This window comes from Myotis myotis, unplaced genomic scaffold, assembly GCF_014108235.1.
Source record: "Myotis myotis isolate mMyoMyo1 unplaced genomic scaffold, mMyoMyo1.p scaffold_m19_p_3, whole genome shotgun sequence".
In the NCBI taxonomy this organism is placed as follows: domain Eukaryota; kingdom Metazoa; phylum Chordata; class Mammalia; order Chiroptera; family Vespertilionidae; genus Myotis; species Myotis myotis.
The window spans coordinates 189,526,435-189,553,885 of NW_023416335.1; the positions used below are offsets into that span (position 1 = coordinate 189,526,435).

Below are 27,451 nucleotides of genomic sequence, written 5' to 3' on the forward strand. Positions count from 1 at the left end.
CTATTTGCCAAGCCCACCTGTTCTAGGAATTGGAAATAGATCAGTGGTCAACAACAAAATAGACCCTTTCCTCATGGAGCTTCTGTGATTTCCAAGGTTGTATAGTGCAGTGGTCGGCAAACTCATTCGTCAACAGAGCCAAATATCAACAGTACAATGATTGAAATTTCTTTTGAGAGCAAATATTTTAAACTTAAACTATATAGGTAGGTACATTGTTATTAACTTAATTAGGGTACTCCTAAGCTGGCCTTTGCTAAAAAACGTCCTCAATCTGAGGGGTCGACCTCAGCGAACGTACCCCCACTTCTTCCAACGCCACTTCCTCAAAATAGACTCGCCCAGGCTGAAAACCGACTTCTGCGCATGGGCCACGAAATTTCAATTGCACTGTATATGTGCGCCCGCATGTGCTATTTTGTGGAAGAGCCACACTCAAGGGGCCTATTGTATTAAATATAATAATCTTAGTGCTGTTTATGGTACGTGTATGTATAATACATTCTAAACGTTTGTCACTCTTTAATTATGTGCATCTTTTCCTAACAGTTCTAATTACTTTCTAATAACCATGAAGTAAGAATTCATGATGGAATATCTATGCCAAGCATCTATTCTCAGTGTGTGACTTAGAATTGAATATCCTTACCATCCAAAGGATTGGAGGGTCAAACAACAAAGTCAATATTCACTGTGGTACATGTGAGGTACTAACTATAATGGAAAATAGCAATGATTTCCTGAGATGGGTTGTCAGTCCTTAAATATGCATAAATGTAGACCATAAATTCTTCAGTTTCAAGAGGATAACATAGAATATGTATGTGAAATACATGACTTCATGATTCTGAAGAATTTCTTACACTACTTTGTAAAATTAGATTGCTTACCTGAAAAAAAAAGGTAATCTTATGCTCTTTTTTTTTTTTTGTCATAAACATGCACACACATATATATTTTTGTGATAAACTTAACTAGAAGTTTTTCTAGGTGTAACTTCCCCAATCCTATACACATTAAGAAATGTAGTAGGAAGTACAAATGTTATGGACTCCATCAGTTTGTTTTCTGCCAGAAGACACAAGGTGCCCACTTATTTCCCTTTCCTCAACCAGCACCTCAACTGCCACAGAAGTGACAGAAAGGCCTGTCTCAGCTTCTTATTCCCCCAAATCAGAATAAATGAGTGGCTTGACGGATACAGGATTCCAAGAACCTTGCAAAGCATGCGAAGCGAATTGTTCCGCTGAGTACTCGAATTCCAAAGTGAGATGATTTGAGCGAAGAGGTAAATGACAAATGTCAAGAGAAAGGAGATCACAGTTTGCATGGCTCTTATGTGGACCTCGGTGCTGGGATCTTGAGTTCCTTTGCCACTGAGCTGCATGTTCTTCAGATGTTTCCACATGGAAAAGATTAACAGCAGAACAGCTGTCAGGGACACAGTAAAGGGTATGAAGTTTGCAAGCATGAATAAAGAATGGCTTGAAAGGTGCATAATGTCCCCCAAGTTAGTCTCCCAAGTGATGTTTCCTTTATATTCATTCACCTGCATTTTTTCATCCATGCTTAGCACTGTAAGATGACAAACCAAGAAGACCAAAGTCCCCAACAGTATCATGAGAACCACTCTTTCAGCTCTCCATTTTAGGTGAAGAAAAAATAGGCTGGAGAAATTGGCTATCTTGAGCAAATAAAATATGCTAAGGCTAGTAGCAAGCCACAGGCTAAAATGGTGGCTTACTACATGAAAAATATGAACAATATGTCTTACTTCTAAACTATAGAATGCTAGATTAAATACAGTTGCATACCAATTTATTACTAATACACAGAGCAAAGCAATTCTGGAAACTGCCAGAGCAGTGAGAATTCCATCAGCGCAGGAAATCTTTTGTCTCTTGACCCAGTCAATGCAGTTCACCAGTGCTATGAAGCCATTGGCAAAATATCCTAGAACAAATTGTGTTGTGACTAGGCTGGAAAGAATGGCTGGTAGTAAAGCCATGATGTCTAAAAAAGAAAAAGAAATCCACGTCTAATATCACTGGTCGTGATTCCTTTAATATTCTGACCTTAAATTCAATGTGCAGTTGTTTTCTGAATTTGCAGTGAATTTCTGGTGTCAATTCTGCAACCAACGCCAAGCAGGAAAGCTTCAGGGTATGCCAATAGAAAAGTTCAATGCTACCTTTATGGGAAATATTGTTTTCCAAGGACTCCCATTCAAACAGTGTGTGTCCCTGCCACTGGCTGGATTCATAACTGATGTTGAAGTGAAAGCTGAATTCTCATTTGCTAGGATGCAAATAAAGACATACTGTTTTGCAATTTTTTTCCTTGTTTGACCTTTCCACAATTTGTGTTCAACATTAGTTGTTTATTAGTAAAATTTAAAAACCCAATATGCAGTGAATGTCTAAACTATTAGACAGAGCTTGGTCATAACTAGGGTGATCCTCACTATGAATTTTTTTAATGCTAGAATTATGTGGAAAGAATCCAAGCTTTTCCTATTAAAAGCATCCTAGATTTTTCTCAAGAACACTATAAAAGCTGGTTGCTGCTAATTAATACTTTTGCATAACTATATTGTCAACAAGCTCATAAACAGCCCCCCACTAATTCAGACAAATACAAGTACATCTGGATGGAAGGGATGGAATTAGTGTTCTATACTTTCCAAAAAGGCAAAATTCGTGTCAGGAGGCCATTTAGGTTTAAATCTGACTTTTCTCCCATGTAGACTTCCAACCCATTATTAACAGCTATCATGTATATCTTCCATGCTTAGGTCTTTATGATAAAGTTTCCCTTTTGAGTCTATTTAATATTTAAATATTAATATTTAATTTAAATATTTAGAAATTTTGTAAATATTGAGTACTTCAAAAGAATGTTTTTCATTGCAGATTCCAGACTCCTATTTATAAATATATGCTTTTATTTATCTCTGTTTAATTCATTTTTTACTACTTAGTTTTTTAAAGATTAATAGGTGTTAAAACCAGCCTGTACACTTGGGTTTTATTCAGTGACAATTTTTATAGAGTAATGGTGTTTAGCAGAGGATCTTGGAATCAGACTGCCAGAACAGAAAACACAGATTCTCTGCTTTGTATATCTCTGATCTTGGACTCTTTTAAAACTACTGTCTCAGTATAATCATCAGTAAAAAGTCAGAAAACAATGATATCCTCTTTGGGTAGTCTTTGTGAGTAGTAAGTATACTATAGGGTGTCCCCCCAAAATGTATGCACACACTTTGAATAATTATAAAGGCAGTGTTTAAAGTGTGTATACATATTTGGGGGGACACCCAGTATTTGTGTCGAGTGCTTCCAATTGTGCCTAATAAGTACACCTGTCACTAAGGATTGTTATTCATTGGATCCTGTGTTATTTGATACTTCAGAGTGAACCTGGGAGAGCGTAGGCTTTGGAGTACAATGTAGCAGTAAGAGGCACAATTTCCTCCTATAGAAACCAAGATAAAGGGAGTTAATTGCCAAAGTTATATTTTAAATTCATCTGAAAGCTGAGCAAGGCAGGGTGGTCAATTGAACTAAGATCTGGAAAGAGGAGAGTCTTTTCAGGTAAAGAGATTATCTGTATATTCAATCCCCTATCAAATCCCAGCAGGCTCTAATGGCAGTGAGTAACTATTCATAAAATGAGATGCTTATGCATTGTGCCCAGAATAGCCAGAGCATTTTTTATAAAAGAACAGTTGGAGGATTACAGTTCCAGGAAGGAAGGAAAGAAGGAAGGACTACAGCAAAGAAGAAGGAAGCAAGGAAGGAAATTAATATTGTTGGAGTCTAAAAACAATTATTTTGCAGCTGAGAAGTTTTGCTTAATGGTCCTCAGTCTTTTCCCCCCAGAATTACCCTACTTTTAAAGTGTTCCTCATTTAGGAGCAAAGTTTTCTGTAAATACGGTAACAGTAAATGACAAGTACAGGTAATGGACAAATCTTGAAGAACAATAGTTGTGGTATTTTCAGGTGGCTTTGAACAATTAAAAACTGCACTGATTTTATTAAAACATGGTAAAATTATAATTATAAATATGTACTTATTTCTTAGCATATAGGAAAATTTCGATTCCAGGGATATGTTTAGGAATACAAGAAACTCCAAAGGGAGAACATAGGAATAGATTTAAAAAATAACAAAAACTCTCCAAACATTATTAATATACTTAATCCCTTGTATTTCCCCTTCTAAGCTTACTTTCATTTTAAAGAGAAAATCCTATCTCTACGGCTGCCCATCAGTGTGATATGAAGTAACAGCGTATGGCAATATATAGAGAAAAAACGGTCCTGTACCTACCACGTGTTCAACTCTAAAGCTAACAGGAGACAGGAAGGGGCGGGGCGCCAGCGGCTGACAGGCAGCGCCGCACCGGAGGCAGCGGCTGCACCGCAGAGGGGACGCAGCCACAGCTCAGCGCCCCCACCCTCGCCTTCCCGGCCATCGGTCGGGGTCCGCGGGACCTGCGGCGACCCTCGGCACCAAGCACCGGGCGAGCGGCGACACCGGGGCCATGGCCACCGTGGCGGCGCCGTCTGCCTGGGCCCTCGGGGTCTGGAGCCCGGCCGGCCGCCCCAGCTCCTACGGGGTGTTCTGCAAAGGGCTCTCCCGCACGCTGCTCGCCTTCTTGGAGCTGGCCTAGGCCAGTGGTCGGCCAACCACGGCTTGGGAGCCAATGCGGCTCTTTGGCCCCTTGAGTGTGGCTCTTCCACAAAATACCATGTGTGGGCGCGCATGTACAGTGCGATGGAAACTTCGAGGCCCATGGGCAGAAGTCGGTTTTCAGCCTGGGCGAGTCTATTTTGAAGAAGTGGCCTTAGAAGAAGTGGGGGTACGTTTGCTGAGGTTGACCCCTCTGATTGAGGACGTTTTTAGCAAAGGCCAGCTTCGGAGTACCCTAATTAAGTTAATAACAGTGTACTTACCTATATAGTTTAAGTTTAAAAAATTTGGCTCTCAAAAGAAATTTCAATCGTTGTACTGTTGATATTTGGCTCTGTTGACTAATGAGCTTGCCGAGCACTGGCCTAGGGAGCTTTAAGTATATATGCTGTATTAATGCCTGTGAGGCACCCATAGGGATTCTGACTTAATTGGTCTGCAATATATTATTGGCACTCCACTCATTGTGAACTCCTTCATGTGTGCTTTACAACACCTCCTAAACCCACACAAAAAATCTTTCTATCCACAAGCTGCAAATCTATGAAGACTCTCCAGGAACAAGACAGGATTTTGCCCACTGGTCCTCTTACAATGTACTCCCCATTCAGCCAATTTTGACTCTGGTTTGATAAATAACCTGTTTCATGTTTGTCTCACCTATTCATAGTGATGCAATCATGCCTGAGGTCACCTGGGCCCATACTACTTGTGGGGACATTTATTTTCCAGAGCCATTTCTGTGGTGGACCAACCCTTGTGGTGCTTATGATTTTGAGACCGACCTCAGCAACAGCCATCTTGGGACTTAAAGAACAAGATCTACTACTCACAAGCCCTGGAGTATACACAGCACACCCAAGGCCACACGGAAGTCATAGGTGGAGAAAAAGAGAGAGAAAGTGCAGACTTGGGGGTCTCCCTTTATTGGGGTTGAGTATGAGGTACCAAAGTTTCACAGGTTCACTCTTTAATAACAGTTTTTTAAATATATTTTATGGATTTTTTACAGAGAGGAAGGGAGAGGGATAGAGAGTTAGAAACATCGATGAGAGAGAAACATCGATCAGCTGCCTTCTACACACTCCCTACTGGGGATGTGCCCGCAACCAAGGTACATGCTCTTGACCGGAATCGAACCCGGGACCCTTGAGTCCACAGGCTGATACTCTATCCACTGAGCCAAACCAGTTAGGGCAGTGGTCGGCAAACAGCGGCTCGCGAGCCGCATGCGGCTCTTTGGCCCCTTGAGTGTGGCTCTTCCACAAAATACCGACTTCTGCGCATGGGCCACGAAGTTTCAATCGCACTGTATGTGCGTGCCCGCACGTGGTATTTTGTGGAAGAGCCACACTCAAGGGGCCAAAGAGCTGCACGGGGCTCTCGAGCCACAGTTTGCCGACCACTGCCCTAGGCAATTCCAATTTGCAGTCAAGGTTGAAAAATCACCGTATTAGAGGTACTTGTTTATTGAAGCAAAAAGCAAGCTAAAATATATTTTACTTTAAATTAATTTTTATGGCACAAAAGATTTTACCAAAAGCATAGTTAAAAAGGAGAAACCCCCTCCAACTCTTGCTCTCCCCCCAACTTTTTTTTTTTTTAAATTGGGGGCTAGGCGAGAGCCCATCCCAAGAGGATGGATCCGCTTGTGCTCAGGCCTCGCCATCCTTTTATTTGGTTTTGGGGTACACCCATGGCTCTTAGGCAGGCACGTTCCAGTAACAGGCAGACTATCTTACCAGTAAGGATTTACATCCCCCCCTTTAACCATATATTTTTACTATTGTTCTTTTCTCAGCTAATAACTTATTCAGAATCTAATAGGTGGTAATTTAGTGAAAACAAAGCTCAAAAATTCATAGTGAAATCTTAGAGAGAGGTCTGATTTTAGTTCCCTTGCATATACTTTTACATCATTGTGGAAAATCATTTCCCTTTTTATCTGTTTCTTCAAGAAATACCAAAAAGCTTCCAGGCCCAAGCCAGTTGTTGCTATCCTCATGAAACTAGAATTAACTGTTGACCATAGGTTTTTGTAGCACCTTCCTCTGTGTTGCAATTGTACTTTGGTCAAACTTGTCACATTCAATAGTAATAGTTTATCTAATGTTGTTTTTTCCATTACTCTGTGAGCTTCATGTTGCTTCCCTTTATTACACTTATTTCATCTATAATAGTCACTAAAACATGGATTTTATTATGTGAAATTAAAAAAATATGCTTGTATTATGGAGATTACTTTTTAGAGAAATCTATTAAAATTAAGAAACGTGAATCCTAGTACTGAGTTTCAACTGAAATGGAAAGTACAAATCAGGGTAAGTAAATCTACTTCATATTTGCATGCCTGAATTTACTTTTCCAGGTGTCCTCACAAGTGGAAAATTGTTGCCAGTGCCAATGATGAGTGGGCACATTTACTATTTAATTTGGAAATTGGTAGCGATTGAAACTAATGATAAAGTTTCTCATTAAGATCTGTGAGACTGAATCTCCTTGCTCATATTTCAGACCTACAGCTGGAATAAAAGAGAAACCTTTCAGAAGATAAGTGAGACAGTATCTGAATTTTTTGAGCATTTTAAATATAAAAGTGAAAAGTACCAAACTGGATATTATTCTACATTTTGACAGCAAAACATCAGCGAGACAGAATATTAGCTTTCTGGATTCCTCTACAGAAATGCCATCTGGAGCTGAAAGTCTTTTCCTGGTAGCTGCAATGGGAGAATTCATAGCTGGAATGTTGGGGAATGGGTTCATTGTACTAGTTAATTGCATTGACTGGGTGAAGAGTCAAAAACTCTCAGCAGCTGACTGCATCCTCACCAGCCTGGCTCTCTCCAGAATCACTCTTCTTTGGATATCACTAGCTGACTCATTCCTAATGGTGTTGTGGCCACATTTTTATGCCATTGATAAACTAGCAAAACTTATTGGCATTCTTTGGATACTGTGCAATCACCTAGCTACCTGGTTTGCCACCTGTCTAAGCATTTTCTATTTCTTTAAAATAGCCAATTTCTCCCACCCCTGCTTTGCCTGGCTGAGGTGGAGAATTGGCAAAGTGCTACTTGTGCTTTTACTGGGGTCTTTGCTCTTCCTGTCTTTGAAACTTGTGTTAATAGACTCATTCAATGGTTTCTGGATTAAGGTCTATAATATACATGAAAGAAACTCAACATGGTCTCCAGGTGTAAGTGAAACTCTGTATCTTAACAGTTTGATTGTTTCTAATTTTATCTACTTAATTCCCTTTCTTCTGTCCCTGAGTTCACTGCTCCTTTTATCTCTTTCCTTGATGAGACATACCAGGAATGTGCGGATGAACTCCAGCTCTAAGGACTTCCGCACAGAAGCCCATAAAAAGGCCATGAAGATAGTGTTATCTTTCCTCCTCCTCATCATACTTCATTTTTCTTCCTTTGTATTAACAGGTTGGTGTTTCCTTATAGTGCAGAAGCAGCAGGCCAATCTGGCTGTGATGTTAACATGGAGTATTTTCCCTTCGGGCCACTCATTTATCCTAATTTTGGGAAACAGCAAGCTGAGGAAAACTGCATTGGGACTATTGTGGCATCTTAACTGCCGCCTGAAAAAGGGTGGAACCTTAGCTTCACAGACTTTACCAGGATCGTCTATATTCCAGGAAAATTAAACCATTGAAGATACATTTTACGTTGTTTTTCTCACTGGATTCTTTTGGATATTATTGAGCATCACAAACTTTCCCTATAGTGGCCTATAGACTAACAATCTACTTGACATTTTTAAGAAGCAAGCATCATTGTCGTTATAACACTCGCTAGTAACAAAACAAATTTAGATAATATGAATATAAAATATACAATGCAGCATGTACTAATTTTATGTGCCCTGGCAAATATTTATTATATTTATATGTGAGGAAAACACATGGCTATCTATAATAATAAAAGTGTAATATGCTAATTAGACTGGGCGTCCTTCCGATGACCTTCCAAATGTCTTTCTGATGACCTTCCGGATGAAGCCGGGGCTGGGAAGGAAGCCTGGGTCCTGGGTGCCCACCTATGGTCAGAGGGGGAAGCCCTGGTCACGGGTGCCAGAGGGAAGCTGGTGCCGGCAGCCTGGGGAAGGAAGGCCTAATCTTGCACAAACGTTGTGCATCGGGCCTATAGTTTAGAAATAAAATCCCTCCCAAGTTGGAGCAAGTGAAATATTTTTACAATATTAAGTTAAAAATCAATCAAGGAATAAAAATGTTAGACACACATAACCTCATAACAACAGACCTAACTTCTAAAACAAAGAAGCAGACTATCATTAGGAATCCAAGCTAGAGTGGACACTATCTTTGCTGATTTTATAAAAGCAAACTGAATAATTATCACTATGTATATAATAATACTTATATGTCTACTCTGCAAATATCACCTAGACAGTGAGTTTGTATGTAGGGTGTGTGTGCATGTGAAAATTATATGAACACTAGTGTCCTTGTCAGAGGACAAACATGACAAACTAACCAGGGATAAAAACAGGAAGGAAAGTTTATAAGAAAATTCACATATTTGTATAAGTTTTGTCTGTGTGTATATATAGTGCTCAGTTGACTTTTTAAATAATTTAAAAATGAAATCAAAGTAGCTGAAAATGTATATAATCTTAAAAACAGTAGGTAGTAAAATTGTGCTTGCTAATGATATAATTTTGAAGTTTGCAATATAGTAATTTTAGAGATTATGATTGTAAACATATTAAAAAACTATCAATAATGAAGAAATCTTTGCTAGGGTTTATAATTGCCATATTTCAGTGGTAGAAGCTAACAAGAAGAAACTAGAAAATAAAATGTTAGTGTCCACTCTAGCTTGACTGCATTGGGTTATAAGTTAATTTTGATGGGCCTGTAGGTCAAGCCTGAAGCTGGGCAGAACATAAAAACCCTAAGGGCTTTGTAAAGTGTACTCTTACTCCATGGGACTCTGCTATGGGGTGCTCTGATGTATCCATGATGATGATGATGATACACGCATATCCAGACCTACATAAAGATTTAGATTTTTAGACTGTATTCATTATGTTGGACACTATATAAGAAATTTTCTGAGTGGGGATGGTGATGGTGGTCAAAACATAAACTTCCAGTTATAAGAGAGATAAGATTATACTGGGGATATAATGTACAACACGATTAGTATAATTAACACTGCTTTATGGTATATTTGAAAGTTTCTAAAAGAGTGGATGGATTTTAAATGTTTTCATCACAAAGAGACATTTTTTGGGTGTTTATATGAGCTGACGGATGTTAACTAAACTGAGTGTGGTAATCATTTCATAATATATGTAAGTCAAGTCATTATGCTGTCTATCTTAAACTTACACAGTGCTGTATGGCAATTATATCTCATAAAACTGAAAGAAAAAATAAAAAGAAATTTCCTAATGATTGTACCTGTGATTATCTTGCTTTTGGAAAGGTGAAATTCTAATCACATTGGCTATATTTAGATGCAGATATTGAGGATAGTTTGGCTTAGAAAGTATCCCTTTCAGAAAAATGGTTAAAGATTACCTGGTACTTATTAGAAGCATATATCAAGCACTAAAGCAGGCTTATTTTTAATTCTCAGCGGACCAGTCAAGGTGGGTACTTTGCCATCATTTAGTAGTTGAAGGCGCTGAGGCTTAGGCGGATTAATGGGCTCACCTGACTACAACATTAGAGTTTGCATTTTAAGAGGTCTGCTGATTAAAGAACCCAATCCTTTTACCCGGGTGGCTCTTAACCAGTGGTGCACATTTCAATTACCTGAGCAATTTAAAAAATAAAATTTATTTAATTTTTAATCAAAGAAATAAAGAGAAATCAAAATACTGTTAGACTGGTGGCAGAAAACAGCTGTCTTCCACCTTTTCTCTTTCCATCCCTGATTTTTTTCTTCAGACAACCACTTTTAACTCTTAGCTGCCTTGTATTGCAGTTTTTTTTAAAAAAAATAACATGCCCAATATTGTTTTATTGACTGATTCTTCCCCATTACACACACCTCTCCTCTCCACCCCTCCCATGTTACATAATCGTGTTGTATCCATATTCAGTGCTAACATAATTATGACTGACTTTATGACAAGTGTTATTCACAGTTGAGGTATGCAGCATAGTTCCTGAACAAGCTTTTATTTTTCCTGGGTTCATAATTGCCTCAGCTTTGTTTTCTTATTAAAAACAATAAAAATAAACATCTGCAGACCACTAATTCATCTCCAGACTCTCTGAGACACTCAAAATCTCAACTCTATATTCCAACATATCAGGCATTCAGTTTTTCTTTTGAGACTTGCCACCTGACACTCCGTCTTTAAGCATTCATTGACTTACTGCTGTTCTCTTCTGCTCTCCTCCCTGTTTAATAGTTCCAATGCTATTTTAGCAACCTTATGGCCACTCTCTCACAAAAAGTCTTCTTTCCTCGTGAGCAGGACTGTATCTTTCAACTTCCCACTTTACATAAAGACCCCACTACCACTCCATTTCCCTTCCTCTCCTCCCTTCAACACCCGCCCCTGAAAACTGTACTGTCACATGATCACGGGTGACCACACTTGTATTCTACTTTGTACCCATAATTAAGTATCCTCTTAAAAGAAAAAGACGATAGACAGCATTTGCATAAATTATTCTGGTTATTTAAATGTTATTCATTAAATAGTCAGGCTTTGTGCTGAACTGGGTTTCCTTTTCTTTGGCGCCGAGGTCTGGAACCGGGCCACTCACAGGGACGCCGAAACAGTGTCCACTGCCTTACATTGCACTCCAACCCTCTGCTCAAAATCCTGCAGCGTTTTACACTGTTTGACATCGGAAGGATGCTTTTCCTGTACAGCTTTTTTTAATCTCACTGAAAATCTGACTGTCATTTTCTCTTGGGGGAATGAGGAAATACATGCCTTCCACGTCATATCCTTAAGATCTTCAGCTTCTTCACTCATTCAGTCTCTTGCTTTCAAGTCAACCCCAAATTCCCGAAATGGGTGATTTTTTAAAATCTTAATTTGAGCCATGAACTTGTATGTTACATTGGTTTCCTGAAAAATTCAGTCGCCTTCTGTTGTTGATATAACGCATCCTGTTCGTCCTGATTTTGTTTTTAAGGGCGCACAGCTTCTTAGATCTTGTCGTGGGCCGTGATTAAATTCTCCCCTGTTGCTGGACATCCCGTCTGTCCTCCCCGGTCCCGGCAGGACTCCCGAGGCCGTCCCGGAGCTCGGCGGACGGCGGCGAGCACAGCCGCGCGGGGCGTCCGGCCACTCTCGCGAGACCCAGGAGGCCGCGTCCACAGCTCCGCTCCGCTCCGTCGCGGGGCCTCCTGGGAGTCCGCCATGGTGCCGGTCCGGAGACCGTTAGCGTAATCGCGACTCTAGAAATGTACCTGCAAGCGGATGTTGAGGATGACGGAGCCCGCGACGTAGAAGTACGGGAAATTCGAGCGCAGCTGCCAGGCCAGCTCGAAGAAGGCGAGCAGCGTGCGGGAGAGCCCTTTGCAGAACACCCCGTAGGAGCTGGGGGCGGCGGCCGGGCTCGAGACCCCGAGGGCCCAGGCAGACGGCGCCGCCACGGTGGCCATGGCCATGGCCCCGGTGTCGCCGCTCGCCCGGTGCTTGGTGCCGAGGGTCGCCGCAGGTCCCGCGGACCCCGACCGATGGCCGGGACGGCGAGGGTGGGGGCGCTGAGCTGTGGCTGCGTCCCCTCTGCGGTGCAGCCGCTGCCTCCGGTGCGGCGCTGCCTGTCAGCCGCTGGCGCCCCGCCCCTTCCTGTCTCCTGTTAGCTTTAGAGTTGAACACGTGGTAGGTACAGGACCGTTTTTTCTCTATATATTGCCATACGCTGTTACTTCATATCACACTGATGGGCAGCCGTAGAGATAGGATTTTCTCTTTAAAATGAAAGTAAGCTTAGAAGGGGAAATACAAGGGATTAAGTATATTAATAATGTTTGGAGAGTTTTTGTTATTTTTTAAATCTATTCCTATGTTCTCCCTTTGGAGTTTCTTGTATTCCTAAACATATCCCTGGAATCGAAATTTTCCTATATGCTAAGAAATAAGTACATATTTATAATTATAATTTTACCATGTTTTAATAAAATCAGTGCAGTTTTTAATTGTTCAAAGCCACCTGAAAATACCACAACTATTGTTCTTCAAGATTTGTCCATTACCTGTACTTGTCATTTACTGTTACCGTATTTACAGAAAACTTTGCTCCTAAATGAGGAACACTTTAAAAGTAGGGTAATTCTGGGGGGAAAAGACTGAGGACCATTAAGCAAAACTTCTCAGCTGCAAAATAATTGTTTTTAGAATCCAACAATATTAATTTCCTTCCTTGCTTCCTTCTTTGCTGTAGTCCTTCCTTCTTTCCTTCCTTCCAGGAACTGTAATCCTCCAACTGTGTTCTTTTATTTTTATTTATTTATTTATTTATTTATTTATTTATTTTATATTTTATTGATTTTTTACAGAGAGGAAGGGAGAGAGATAGAGAGTCAGAAACATCAATGAGAGAGAAACATCGATCAGCCGCCTGCTGCACATCCCCCACTGGGGATGTGCCCGCCACCAAGGTACATGCCCTTGACTGGAATCGAACCCGGGACCCCCCAGTCCGCAGGCTGACACTCTATCCACTGAGCCAAACCAGTCAGGGCTTTATCTTGGTTTTTTGTTTTTGTTTTTTTTTTAAATATATTTTATTGATTTTTTTACAGAGAGGAAGGGAGGGGAATAGAAAGTTAGAAACATCGATGAGAGAGAAACATCGATCAGCGGCCTCCTGCACATCTCCTACTGGGGATATGCCCGTAACCCAGGTACATGCCCTTGACCGGAATCGAACCTGGGACCCCTCAGTCCGCAGGCCGACGCTCTATCCACTGAGCCAAACTGGTTTCGGCTTTATCTTGGTTGTTATAGGAGGAAATTGTGCCTCTTACTGCTACATTGTACTCCAAAGCCTACGCTCTCCCAGGTTCACTCTGAAGTATCAAATAACACAGGATCCAATGAATAACAATCCTTAGTGACAGGTGTACTTATTAGGCACAATTGGAAGCACTCGACACAAATATTGGGTGTCCCCACAAATATGTATACACACTTTAAACACTGCCTTTATAATTATTCAAAGTGTGTGCATACATTTTGGGGGGACACCCTATAGTATACTTGCTACTCACAAAGACCACCCAAAGAGGATATCATTGTTTTCTGACTTTTTACTGATGATTATACTGAGATAGTAGTTTTAAAAGAGTCCAAGATCAGAGATATACAAAGCAGAGAATCTGTGTTTTCTGTTCTGGCAGTCTGATTCCAAGATCCTCTGCTAAACACCATTACTTTATAAAAATTGTCACTGAATAAAACCCAAGTGTAGAGGCTGCTTTTAACACCTATTAATCATTAAAAAAACTAAGTAGTAAAAAACGAATTAAACAGAGAAAAATAAAAGCATCCTATCTAATAAAAGAGAAACATGGTAATTAGCATACGTCTGCTACCCTTCCCATTGGCTAATCAGGGTGATATGCAAATTAACTGCCAGCCAAGATGGTGGCTGGCAGCCAGGCAGCTTGAAGCTAACATGAGGCTTGCTTGCTTCAGTGACGGAGGAAACCAACGTTCCCCGCCTGCCTTGCCGCCTGCCTTGCCGGCCTCTGAGCTTGCAGTTTGAAACATTGTTACAAATATAGAAGCTAAACAAAACCTCAGAAACCTGCTTTCAGTCCGCTGGGATCTCATAGCTGGCGTTGATACAGTGTTTCGATTATATTACCCAAACAAACCAGATACCTGCTTTCAGCAGCAGAGGCCTCAGAGCTGGAGCCAGAGCTAAAGCTGGCCCAGAATAAAAAAAAAAAGAAAAAAAGGAGAAGTTGGGAACTTCAGTCACCCACCAGCCTGAAAACAGCCCTCAGCCCCTCACCCAGACTGGCCAGGCACCCAAGTAGGGACCCCCACCCTGAAGGGTATGTGACCAGCTGCAAACAGCCAACATCCCCTCAGCCAGGCTGGCCAGGCACCCCAGTGGGGACCCCCACCCTGATCCAGGACACCCTTCAGGGCAAACCAGCCAGCCCCCACCCATGCACCAGGCCTCTATCCTATATAGTAAAAGGGTAATATGCCTCCCAGCACCGGGATCAGCGGAGCTGAGAGGCCTCCCGGCACCGGGATCAGCGTGACAGGGGGCAGCGCCCAAACCCCCTGATCGCCCTGCGGCTCTGTGTGTGACAGGGGGTGGGGCCACAACCTCCCTATCCGCCCTGCTCTGTTTGTGACAGGGGAAGGCGCCCCAACCCCCTGATCTGCCCTGTTCTATGCGTGACAGGGGAGAGCTCCCCAATCCCCTGATGGGCCCTGCTCTGTGCGTGATGGGGTGGCGCTGCAACCTCCCCATTGAGCCTGCCTTGAGTGTGACAGGGGGCGGTGCCCCAACCCCCCAATTGGCCCTACCCTGAGCGTGACTGAGGGTGGCATCGCAACCTCCCGATCCGCCCTGCTCTGTGCATGACAGGGGGCGGCGCCCCAACTCCCCAATCGGCCCTGCTCTGAGCCCGACCAGGGGCTGCACCTAGGGATTGAGCCTGCCCTCTGCCACCCGGGAGCGGGCCTAAGCCAGTAGGTCGTTATCTCCTGAGGGGTCCCAGACTGTGAGAGGGTACAAGTGGGGCTGAGAGATACCCTCTCCCCCCACCAGTGGACAAATTTTTGTGCACCGGGCCTCTAGTATATTTATAAATAGGAGTCTGGAATCTGCAATGAAAAACATTCTTTTGAAGTACTCAGTATTTATAAAATTTCTAAATATTTAAATATTAATATTTAAATATTAAATAGACTCAAAAGGGAAACTTTATCAAAGACCTAAGCATGGAAGATATGTATGATAGCTGTTAATAATGGGTTGGAAGTCTGCATGGGAGAAAAGTCAGATTTAAACCTAAATGACCTCCTGACACTAATTTTTATATTTTGGAAAGTATAGAACACTAATTCCATCCTTTAGATGTACGTGTATTTGTCTGAGTTAGTTGGGGGTGTGTTTATGAGCTTGTTGAAAATATAATTATGAAAAAGTACTAATTATCAGCAACCAGCTTTTATAGTGTTCCTGAGAAATGTAGGATGGTTTTGATAGGAAAAGCTTGAATTCTTTCTACATACTTCTAGGATTAAAAAACATTCATAGTGATGATCACCCTAGTTATGACCAAGCTCTATCTAATAGTTTAGACATTCACTGCATATTGGGTTTTTAAATTTTACTAATAAACAACTAATGTTGAACACAAATTATGGAAAGGTTAAACAAGGGAAAAATTGCAAAACAGTATGTCTTCATTTGCATTCTAGCAAATGATTATTCAGCTTTCACTTCAACATCAGTTATGAAGTAATGCAGTCAGTGGCAGGGACACACACTGTTTGAATGGGAGTCCATGGAAAACAATATCCTATATAATAAGAAAGGAATATGCTAATTAGCCTTTACGCCCTGAGGTGTAACGACTAATCACCTTACAGCCAGATCATGGATCAGCAGGAAGGTGGGCCAGGGAGGTACATGTGGGCTGCAGAGAGCTACAGGAGGGGGCAGGGCAGCAAACTATGAGGGGGCAAGGGAGGAGGGGGATAGGGGGAGCTACAGGAGGGCAGCAGCGACCTACTGGCTACAAGCAGGTGGCAGAAAGCTACAGGAGGGGGCAGGGCAGCAAGCATGTGGGAGGCGGAGAGCTAAAGGAGAGGGCAGGGCAACAAGCTATGGAGGGGTCCGGGGGAGCTACAAGAAGACAGGGCAGCAGGCGGAGAGCTACAGGAGGGTGGCAGCGACCTACTGGCACACGGATTTGTGCACAGGGCTACTAGTTTTCCCATAAAGATAGCATTGAACTTTTCTATTGGCATACCCTGAAGCTTTCCTGCTTGGCGCTGGTGGCAGAATTGACACCAGAAATTCACTGCAAATTCAGAAAACAACTGCACATTGAATTTAAGGTCAGAATATTAAAGGAATCACGACCAGTGATATTAGACTTGGATTTCTTTTTAGACATCATGGCTTTACTACCAGCCATTCTTTCCAGCCTATTCACAATACAATTTGTTCTAGGATATTTTGCCAATGGCTTCATAGCACTGGTGAACTGCATTGACTGGGTCAAGAGACAAAAGATTTCCTGCGCTGATGGAATTCTCACTGCTCTGGCAGTTTCCAGAATTGCTTTGCTCTGTGTATTAGTAATAAATTGGTATGCAACTGTATTTAATCTAGCATTTTATAGTTTAGAAGTAAAACTTATTGTTCATATTGCCTGGATGACAAGCCACCACTTTAGTCTGTGGCTTGCTACTAGCCTTAGCATATTTTATTTGCTCAAGATAGCCAATTTCTCCAGCCTGTTTTTTCTTCACCTAAAATGGAGAGCTAAAAGAGTGGTTCTCATGATACTGTTGGGGACTTTGGTCTTCTTGGTTTTTCGTCTTGCAGTGGTAAGCACAGATGAAAAAATGCAGATGAATGAATATAAAGGAAACATCACTTGGGAGACTAACTTGGGGGACATTATGCACCTTTCAAGCCAGACTTTATTCATGCTTGCAAACTTCGTGCCCTTTACTGTGTCCCTGACAGCTGCTCTGCTGTTAGTCTTTTCCCTGTGGAAACATCTGAAGAACATGCAGCTCAGTGGCAAAGGAACTCAAGATCCCAGCACCGAGGTCCACTTAAGAGCCATGCAAACTGTGATCTCCTTTCTCTTGATATTTGTCATTTTTTTCTTCGCTCAAATCATCTCACTTTGGAATTCGAGTACTCAGCGGAACAATTCAGTTCACATGGTTTGCAAGGTTCTTGGAATCCTGTATCCGTCAAGCCACTCATTTATTCTGATTTGGGGGAATAAGAAGCTGAGACAGGCCTTTCTGTCACTTCTGTGGCAGTTGAGGTGCTGGTTGAGGAAAGGGAAATAAGTGGGCACCTTGTGTCTTCTGGCAGAAAACAAACTGATGGAGTCCATAACATTTGTACTTCCTACTACATTTCTTAATGTGTATAGGATTGGGGAAGTTACACCTAGAAAAACTTCTAGTTAAGTTTATCACAAAAATATATATGTGTGTGCATGTTTATGACAAAAAAAAAAAAGAGCATAAGATTACCTTTTTTTTTTCAGGTAAGCAATCTAATTTTACAAAGTAGTGTAAGAAATTCTTCAGAATCATGAAGTCATGTATTTCACATACATATTCTATGTTATCCTCTTGAAATTGAAGAATTTGTGGTCTATATTTATGCATATTTAAGGACTGACAACCCATCTCAGGAAATCATTGCTACTTTCCATTGTAGTTAGTATCACACATATGTACCACAGTGAATATAGACTTTGTTGTTTGACCCTCCAATCCTTTGGGTGGTAAGGATATTCAATTCTAAATCACACACTGAGAATAGATGCTTGGCATAGATACTATTCCATCATGAATTCTTACTTCATGGTTAATAGAAAGTAATTAGAACTGTTAGGAAAAGATGCATGTAGTGAAATGAAAGAGTGACAAACATTTAGAATGTATTTTACATGCATGTGCCATAAACAATACTAAGATTATTATATTTAACACAATAGGTGAAGCTTAGTAACTAATCAAGTTCTACAATAGGGATGAAGAAGAAAGCAAAGAGATCATGTTATTTTAATGCTGTTATGGTTCACTATGCTGTTAGGAAACTTATTTCATACTGCCTTTTGTAAAGTAAAAAAAATGTCATTTTATTTAGTTTTCCCATGAACTGTGTTTGGGCCTCTGAATTGCCAATCATCTCCATCTCACTATCTAAAGATTCCTTTTAAACTTTAGATAAAAATAACTAATAAAAATGAAAAGGCTTACTTTATGAGCTTGATGTTATGTATTTTATTCAGTTTTCCTATAGAAGATGATTTATAGAAGAAGAACACAAAAGATATGAATTGTAAGGCCTGGTAATACTGAGAGACCACATAAGGGAGTGGTGTTCAATTTCCCCTTGGTAGCCAAGATCAATTACCCCAGCCAGCGCAGTATCTCCCTTCTTTGCCTGTTGATAGAGGCTTAAGGAGTTCAAAGTGGTTGGATAGCAGTCTTAAGTTCCAGTTTGGTAAAATTGTTGCTATGTCCCTGGGTAGAAGTGTTTCTTCCTTTATGCAATGTCCTCCAGGCCAGCAAAACATAAGGTCATAGGAAGAGGAAACAAATTTTGCTATTGGGCTCCTAGGGGCAATAGTGAGTGGTGACACATTTTCACCCCTTCATTCCTGCCCTTGTGAATCCTGGTTCCTGGAGAGACAGCACCATTTATTGCATGCTGATTCCAAGCATATGTAACCTAGAGAACCTTGCTCCAGCCCCAAAAGATATTGTCACTTAATTGGTACTATCACCGAGTCTTCAAAAAACCATTATACCAGTGGTTCTCAACCTTCCTAATGCCGCGACCCTTTAATACAGTTTCTCTTGTTGTGGTGACCCCCAACCATAAAATTATTTTCATTGCTACTTCATAACTGTAATTTTGCTACTGTTATGAATCGCAATGTAAATATCTGATATGCAGGACGTATTTAGGCGACCCCTGTGAAAGGGTCGTTCGACCCCCAAAGTGGTTGCGACCCACAGGTTGAGAAACGCTGCATTATACCATTCTGTTAAGGTAGCTGCTTCAGGATGGTGGGGAACATGGTTAAGATGAGTAAATTCCATGAGCCTGGGCGCTTTGCCACACCTATCTTGCTGTGAAGTTGGGTCCTTGATCAGAAGCAATGTTGTATACAGTACCTTGATGGTGGATAAGGCATTGTGTAAGTGCATGCATGTAGTTTCGGCAGAAGCATTGCACTCAGAGAAAGCAAATCCATATCCAGCGCAGGCATCTATTCCAGTAAGAACAATACATCTCCTCTTCCATTATGAAAGTAGTCCACCAGGTAACTGGCTGATCAACCCTTGAGAATGGTGCCATAATGAGACTCAGTGTTGGTGTCTGCTATTGGCACATTGGGCATTTAGCAGTGACCACTTTGTTCCTACTGCTCTGGATATGTTGTACATGAGCCCATTGGGTGATACTAGGGGTGGCTGAGAAAAGACTGTAATCCACAGACTCCGTCATCTTATCTACCTGTTTATTAAAATTTGTCTGTGTTGAAGCCACCCTTTAAGAACATTCACATGGGACACAAATGTCTTCACAATTTTTGCCCATTCAGAGATGTCTGTCTACACACCTCTTTCTCAAATTGCCTTATCACTAATTTCCCAATCATGTTCCTTCCAAGCTGCTGTCTATCTAGCCAAACCATTGGCCACAGTCCATGCATCAGTATGTAATTACAGCCCTACCCATTTCTCTTCCAAAGCAAAGGGAACACCCAGGTACAATGGTCAGAATTCTGTCACTAGGAGGATTTCCCTTAACCACTGTCATTTGAAGATGTCCTAGAAAGGAGCTGCAGTGCTGTAGCTGTCCACTTAGGCATGGCACCTGCATGTTGTACGGAATCATCTGTAAGCCAGGCCCAAGACACTTCTTCCTGTGTCAACTGATTGTAGGGAACTCTCCATGAGGCCAGAGGTGCAGGCTGGAAAATAAAGGGAAGTGTAGCAGGAGTGGAGACCATGGGCATTTGGGCCATTTCTTCATGTAACTTACTGGTGTCATCAGGGCTTGCTTAGGCACAATCTTTTATATTCCATTTTCATTCACTGATGCGCATGTGCAACTTCATGACTCCGTTGGTCAGAAAACACTCAGGTCATAATGGGCAGTTCAGGTCACATCGTAACTTGGTGGCCCATGACGAAGTGTTTTATCTCTGTGAAGGCCCAGTAGCAGGCTAAGAGCTGTTTCTAGCTCCAGAGGATGGCAAGACTGTTCCAACGTCCCAAGGTCCTGCACTGTGATTCATCCGTAGAGGCCTGTCAAAGGCTGAAAATGCCATCCCTATCTGTCACTGACACTTCATATAAGAGAGTATAGAATCTATTTTATTAATATATTCCAGAGGTAGACAAGATTTAATACACAAAAGTAGGTGAAGGTTTTTGTTATGGAATACAGACGTACAGAGAGCTGGCTGCTTTGTACCACTTCAGTTCCAGTCCAGAATGAATACAGATAGCAAAAATTCACTAGTGCAGATCTGAAAGCACCATAATCCTTTCCAGAAGAAGCATATTCTTACACAGGCAAATCAACAAACTGAAGATTAGCAAACCTAATACTGGGGCATTTCTCACCAGATAGAGAAGAGATTTTTCTCTACCAAATAGAGCAAAATCAAATTCTCTATTATTGCCACTGTATTCATTTGCTATTGCTGTGTAGCAAATTACCACAAATGTAGTGGCTAAACCCCATAAACACACACATATTATTCCTGTGGGGTTTTTTGGAGTCAAGAATATGGGCAAGAATTAGCTGTGTTCTCTGCTTCAGGATCTTACAAAGCTGTAGAGGTTTCAATTATACTGAATTCTTACCTGCACACTTGACTGGAGAAGAGCCTACTTCCAAGCTCATGCAAATTGTTGGCAGAATTCATTTTCCTGCAGTGCTCTGCATAGGTACTTTGTAACGTGACTGTTTACTTCTTCAAGGCTAGTGAGAATCTCTCTCACGCATTCTCAAAAGCTTTACCTGATTGCATCAGGCACATGAAGTATAATCTCTCTTTTGATGAACTAAAAATCAGTTGATTTGGGATCTTAATTACATGTACAATCCCTTTATGCTTGCCACATTCTGAAGACTAGGAGTAAGTCATAGGCCTTGCACACACTGAAATTATATGTGGTATGAACATCTAGGAACAGTAATCATGGAGACCCCTGTAGGATCTGTACACTACAGCTGACACAAATGAGGAATAATATATTGTCAGTGCACAAATTGAAAGAAGAACCAACTTGGTCATGTACATGTTCATGAAAAGACTCCTCTGTAAGAGTAACAGTGCTATTGTTGAGTTTTACTAGTGGTTTTACATCTCCAGAGCTGGGCTGACTTTTGGGAGTGTTGAAATTGCGTTATGTAACCCTAAATTTATATATATGTGTGTGTGTGTGTATATATATATATATATATACCAAGGCAAAGGTTTTAATTTTCTTGATGGTGTCTTTTCAGGAAATCTAATTCATTACTTTTGTTGTTTAGTGTGTGTGTGTGTTGTGTCCTAGGTAAGAATCTTTGTTTATCCCCAGGTTACAAAAATATAATATTATATATATATATATATATATATATATATATATATATATATTCTAGAAGCTTCATTATATTATCTATATATATGAAAGCCTAATATGCTAACTGCTCAACCAGTTGCTATGACACGCACTGACCACCAGGGGGGAAGTTGCTCCAACCCGTAGGTTAGCTGGCTGCTGTGGTCTGGTGAGCAGGACTGGGCAAGACAGGGCTAGACACTCCCTGGAGCCCTCCCTCAGTCCCTTCCCAGCCAGCCAGGTGGAGGGACCCCCACCCATGCACAAATCCATGCACTGGGCCTCTAGTCTTTTATATTTAGGTCTATGATCTCCTCAAATTAATTTTATTGTATGGTGTAAAATAAGAATTGAAGTTTATTTTTTTCCATGCTGTTATTCACTTTCCCAGCAACATTTATTGAAGAATTTTATTATTTCCTATTGAATTGTTTTAGTTCCCTTGTTATAATATAAATACTGAAACAATAATATCCAAAGTAAAAAGCTGATTTTAGCATAAATTAATCATAAAATAAATGTTAAGTAGTCATATAAGAATTAAGCTGAGAAAGTCAGACTGGATGGAGAAACCAAGATGGCGGCATAGGTAAACACCAGAAATTGCTACCTCCCACAACAAATTCAAAAATACAACTAAAAGACAAAACGCACATCATCCAGAACCACAGGAAGGCTGGCTGAGTGGAAATTATACAACTAGAAGGAAAAGGAAAAGCACACTGAGACTCAGAGGAGGTGCGGATGTGCAGAGGTACGGAGACGCACGCGGCAAGGGCTGGCAACTGAGGACGTGGCTGTCTTTTTGAATCGGGAGGGAGTCACAAGCCCCCGACTGCTCTGAACTCCAGTTCCGGGTGAGTCTCTGGAGACCCAGACTCATACAGGGAGAAACTGGACTGTCTGGCAGCAGGCAGAACTCAGAACTCGACGATGGCTTTCTCTCAAAGGTGCTTGCAGCGATTACCAGGACACTGAGACTTGGGGCCCCTTAGGGCAGGGCTGAGGATCAGCCATAGCTGCTTGCTCCTCCCTGTTGATTCCCTGAAACACCGCCCCACCCAAGCTGTGGCAGAGGCTTTTGCATATGAATGTCCTGGCCCTTTGCAATCTGAAAATTATCTAACAAACTGCAGCTGGGCCAAACAGACCCAGAACTTCCAAGAGAAGGCCCAAGGCCCCACAGCAGCTTGCATTGCTTCACAGCTGGGCCTCATCTTGGCACCTCCAAACCCCAAACAAGGAAGGGGAATCTGGAGATTTCTTTGTAGCTCCTGGTGGGTAGCCTCAGGCAGAGGCTAAATTAGCACCTCCTTAGATCCAAGAGCCAGTGTACCCAGTGGTCAGAGTGGGACCATCCAATTACAACTCCTCAGACCCATAAGGGACACACTCAGGGGGCAGACTCAGTGAGCACCAAAGCCCCACTGAAGCAAGTCTTGCCTCATAAGGGTGTCTTCAGCATAGAAGTTCTCCCACCGTAGACACAGCTGACTCTCACAGCCAATTAGCCTGGAGGTCAATCCCTCCCAGGGATACCTACAACAATCAAGGCTTAACTACAACAAGACTGTGCACAAAGCCCACAAAGGGGTGCCCCAAGAGTGTCCACCTCAGGTAATTGGAGAGACTGAGCCACTGGGCCCTATAGGACACCTAGCACACAAAGCCACTCTACCAACACAGGGAAGCATAAAAAATGCAGAGACAAAGAAACAGGTCACAAATGACAGAAATGGAGGAAAGCAAACTACTGGATATAGAGTTCAAAACCACACTTTTAAGGTTTTTCAAGAACTTTCTAGAAGCCGCCGATAAATTTAGTAAGACCCTCAAAAAGTCTGGTGAGACTGCCGATAAATGTAGTGAGATCCTCAAGAAATCTAGTCAGTCCCTCGAGGTTATGAAAAAGGACCAACTAGAAATTAAGCATACACTGACTGAAATGGAGGATATTATGCAGAGTTCCAACAGCAGACTAGAGGGTCGCAAGAATCAAGTCAAAGATTTGAAATACGAAGAAGCAAAAAACACCCAACTGGAAAAGCAAAATGAAAAAAGAATCCAAAAATACGAAGATAGTGTAAGGAGCCTCTGGGACAGCTTCAAGCGTACCAATATCAGAATTATAGGGGTGCCAGAAGAAGAGAGAGCAAGATATTGAAAACCTATTTGAAGAAATAATGACAGAAAACTTCCCCTACCTGGTGAAAGAAATAGACTTACAAGTCCAGGAAGCGCAGAGAACGCCAAACAAAAGGAATTCAAAGAGGACCACACCAAGACACATCATAATTAAAATGCCAAGAGCAAAAGACAAAGAGAGAATCTTAAAAACAGCAAGAGAAAGAAACTCAGTTACCTACAAGGGAGTACCCATACGAATGTCAGCTGATTTCTCAACAGAAACTTTGCAGGCCAGAAGGGAGTGGCAAGAAATATTCAAAGTGATGAATGCCAAGAACCTACAACCAAGATTACTTTATCCAGCAAAGCTATCGTTCAGAATTGAAGGTCAGATGAAGATCTTCATAGATAAGGAAAAGCTAAAGGAGTTCGTCACCACCAAACCAATATTATATGAAATGCTGAAAGGTATCCTTTAAGAAGAGGAAGAAAAAAAAGGTAAAGATACAAATTATGAACAACAAATACACATCTATCAACAAGTGAATCTGAAAATCAAGTGAATAATCTGATGAACAGAATGAACTGGTGATTATAATAGAATCAGGGGCATAGAAAGGGAGTGGACTGACTATTCTTGGGGGGGGGAAAGGGGTGAGGGGGATGGGGGTTGAGACTGGACAAAAATCGTGCACCTATGGATGAGGACAGTGGGTGGGGAGTGAAGGAGGAGGGTGGGGTGGGAACTGGGTGGAGGGGAGTTACGGGGGGAAAAAAGGGGAACAAATGTAATAATCTGAACAATAAAGATTTAATTAAAAAAAAAGTCAGACTGAATTCCATATATAGAGAAGTCTAGACTCTCTAATGAAAACCGCCGATCCTACAGGGGTCTCCATGATTACTGTTCCCAGATGTTCATACCACATATAATTTCAGTGTGGGCAAGGCCTATGACTTACTCCTAGTCTTCAGAATATGGCAAGCATAAAGGGATTGTACATGTAATTAAGATCCCAAATCAACTGATTTTTAGTTCATCAAAAGAGAGATTATACTTCATGTGCCTGATGCAATCAGGTAAAGCTTTTGAGAATGCGTGAGAGAGATTCTCACTAGCCTTGAAGAAGTAAACTTTTTAAGTTTCCAAGGAATATTTATAACATTTGTGAGCATTTATATTAAATATTTAATATGTAAATTTTACAAAGACTCAAACGAGAAATTCTATCAAAGCCTTAACATGAGAGATGTTTGACATCTTTTGCTAATGGCCTGAAAAGCTTGAATGAAATAAAAGATGGATTTAAACCTAGATGACCTCACTGAGACACATTTTTCCATTTTGAAAACTGTGGGACAATAATTTAATTGTACCATGAGCCGTGTGTGTGTGTGTGTGTGTGTGTGTGTGTGTGTGTGTGTACATATGCTTGTATGCTTATGAGTTTACAAACAATAATAATATACTTAGATGTTAGTTATCAGCAACCAGCCCTTAGTGAGTCTTGACCTTCCTGGGGTACCATGAAAACCTTGATGCTTTAGTAGGAAAATCTTGCATTCTTTCTACATATATCTGACATTAAAAACAAAAAATCCAAAAAGGGGATAAATGGTGATGGAATGAGCCTTGACTAGGGGTGGTGAAACAATATCAAACACACAATATCATATACAGATGGTATATTACAAAATTGTACACCTGAAACCTATATAATTTTATTAACCAATGTCATCTCAATAAATTCAATACAAATTAAAAAAAAATCCATGGTGATAATAATCTTATCTATGGCCAAGCTTTGCTGAACAATTGAGCGTTCTCTGTGTATTCAATGTATTGGGTTTTTAAATTTTTCTAATGACAAAGTTGATGAACACAAATTATAGCGAGGTTAAAGAAAGACAATTGCAAAACAACGAAAGAGGATATGTCTATATTTGCATGCTAGCAAATGAGAATTCAGCTTTCACAGCAACACTAGTTATGAGATATTCCAGCCTACAGCAAGGACATAAAGTATTTGAATAGGAGTTCATATAATCTGTTTGGACCATAACAACGTTTTTCATAAAGAAAGCACTGAGCTCTTCCATTAGCATACCCTGATGCTTTCCTGCTTCACATTGGTCATGGAATTGAAAAGAAACAAGTATTTTATGCACATCTAAGATCAGCTGCAAATAGAACTTAAGGTCAAAATATCAAATGAATCACAACCAGTGATATTTGGCTTGGCCTTTTCCACCCCCTCGACATGATGAGTTTATTCCCGAGCATTCTTTCCACACTAGTTATAGCAGGATTTGTTCTAGGAAACTTTGCCAATGGCTTCATAGCACTGGTGAACTGCATTGACTGGGTCAAGAGACAAAAGATCTCCTGCGCTGATCGAATTCTCACTGGTCTGGCGGTGTCCAGAATTGGTTTGCTCTGGGTAATAATATTCCATTGGTATGCGAATCTGTTTAATCCAGCTTTGTATAGTTTAAGAGTAAGAACTGTTGCTGCTATTGTCTGGGTAGTAAGCAACCATTTTAGCCTCTGGCTGGCTACCAGCCTCAGCATATTTTATTTGCTCAAGATAGCAAATTTCTCCAGCCTATTTTTTCTTCACCTAAAATGGAAAGCTAAAAGAGTGGTTCTCATGGTACTGTGGGGGAGTTTGGTCTTCTTGGTTTTTTGTCTTGCAGTGTTAAACATAGATGAAGAAATGAAGATGAGTGAATATAAAGGAAACATCACTTGGAAGACCAACTTGAGGAACATTATAAACCTTTCAAACTTGACTATATTTACACTTGTAAACTTCATACCCTTTTCTGTGTCCCTGACAGCTTTTCTGCTGTTGATCTTTTCCCTGTGGAAACATCTCAAGAGGATGCAGCTCAGTGGTAAAGAAACTCAAGATCTTAGCACCAAGGTCCATGTAAGAGCCATGCAAACTGTGATCTCCTTTCTTTTGCTATTTGCCATTTACTTTGTGACTCTAATCATCTCAGTTTGGAGTTTCTATAATCCTCAGAATATACCAGTTTTTCTGTGTTTCCAGGTTTTGGCACTTGCCTATGTTTCAGGCCACTCACTAATTCTGATTTGGGGAAACAAGAAGCTAAATCAGGACTTTCTCTCAGCTTTATGGCAGGTGAGATGCTGGTTGAAAGAATGGAAACATTCAACACTGTAGATCAACCAGAAGGAAATCATTTGTGTTCCAGCAAAAATAAAGTGATGGAGCCTGTAACATATTATACGTCCTACTGGTTTTACCACAGTGTATATAACTGAACAATTTTCA

General features: G+C 41.1%; 5 protein-coding genes across 5 annotated transcripts; 3 read left to right on the forward strand and 2 right to left on the reverse strand.

Moving 5' to 3' along the window:
- Nucleotides 1-393: 393 nt before the first annotated feature.
- Nucleotides 394-2,291, reverse strand: LOC118649457 (putative taste receptor type 2 member 33). Its single transcript, XM_036296505.1, has one exon. It carries the CDS (start codon nucleotides 2,006-2,008, stop codon nucleotides 1,094-1,096), a length of 915 nt encoding a protein of 304 aa, XP_036152398.1. The 5' UTR covers nucleotides 2,009-2,291; the 3' UTR covers nucleotides 394-1,093.
- A 5,095-nt stretch (nucleotides 2,292-7,386) lies between these two features.
- On the forward strand, nucleotides 7,387-8,364 carry LOC118651292 (taste receptor type 2 member 42-like). The gene has a single exon (XM_036300289.1). The coding sequence runs from the start codon at nucleotides 7,387-7,389 to the stop codon at nucleotides 8,359-8,361; it is 975 nt and encodes a 324-aa protein (XP_036156182.1). The 3' UTR covers nucleotides 8,362-8,364.
- A 2,153-nt stretch (nucleotides 8,365-10,517) lies between these two features.
- On the reverse strand, nucleotides 10,518-12,498 carry SMIM10L1 (small integral membrane protein 10 like 1). The gene has a single exon (XM_036300290.1). It carries the CDS (start codon nucleotides 12,320-12,322, stop codon nucleotides 12,110-12,112), a length of 213 nt encoding a protein of 70 aa, XP_036156183.1. The 5' UTR covers nucleotides 12,323-12,498; the 3' UTR covers nucleotides 10,518-12,109.
- A 4,052-nt stretch (nucleotides 12,499-16,550) lies between these two features.
- Nucleotides 16,551-17,957, forward strand: LOC118651067 (putative taste receptor type 2 member 33). The gene has a single exon (XM_036299821.1). It carries the CDS (start codon nucleotides 16,809-16,811, stop codon nucleotides 17,721-17,723), a length of 915 nt encoding a protein of 304 aa, XP_036155714.1. The 5' UTR covers nucleotides 16,551-16,808; the 3' UTR covers nucleotides 17,724-17,957.
- Nucleotides 17,958-26,410: 8,453 nt separating this feature from the next.
- LOC118650991 (putative taste receptor type 2 member 33) lies at nucleotides 26,411-27,340 on the forward strand. Its single transcript, XM_036299641.1, has one exon. The coding sequence runs from the start codon at nucleotides 26,411-26,413 to the stop codon at nucleotides 27,338-27,340; it is 930 nt and encodes a 309-aa protein (XP_036155534.1).
- The last annotated feature ends 111 nt before the right edge of the window (nucleotides 27,341-27,451 follow it).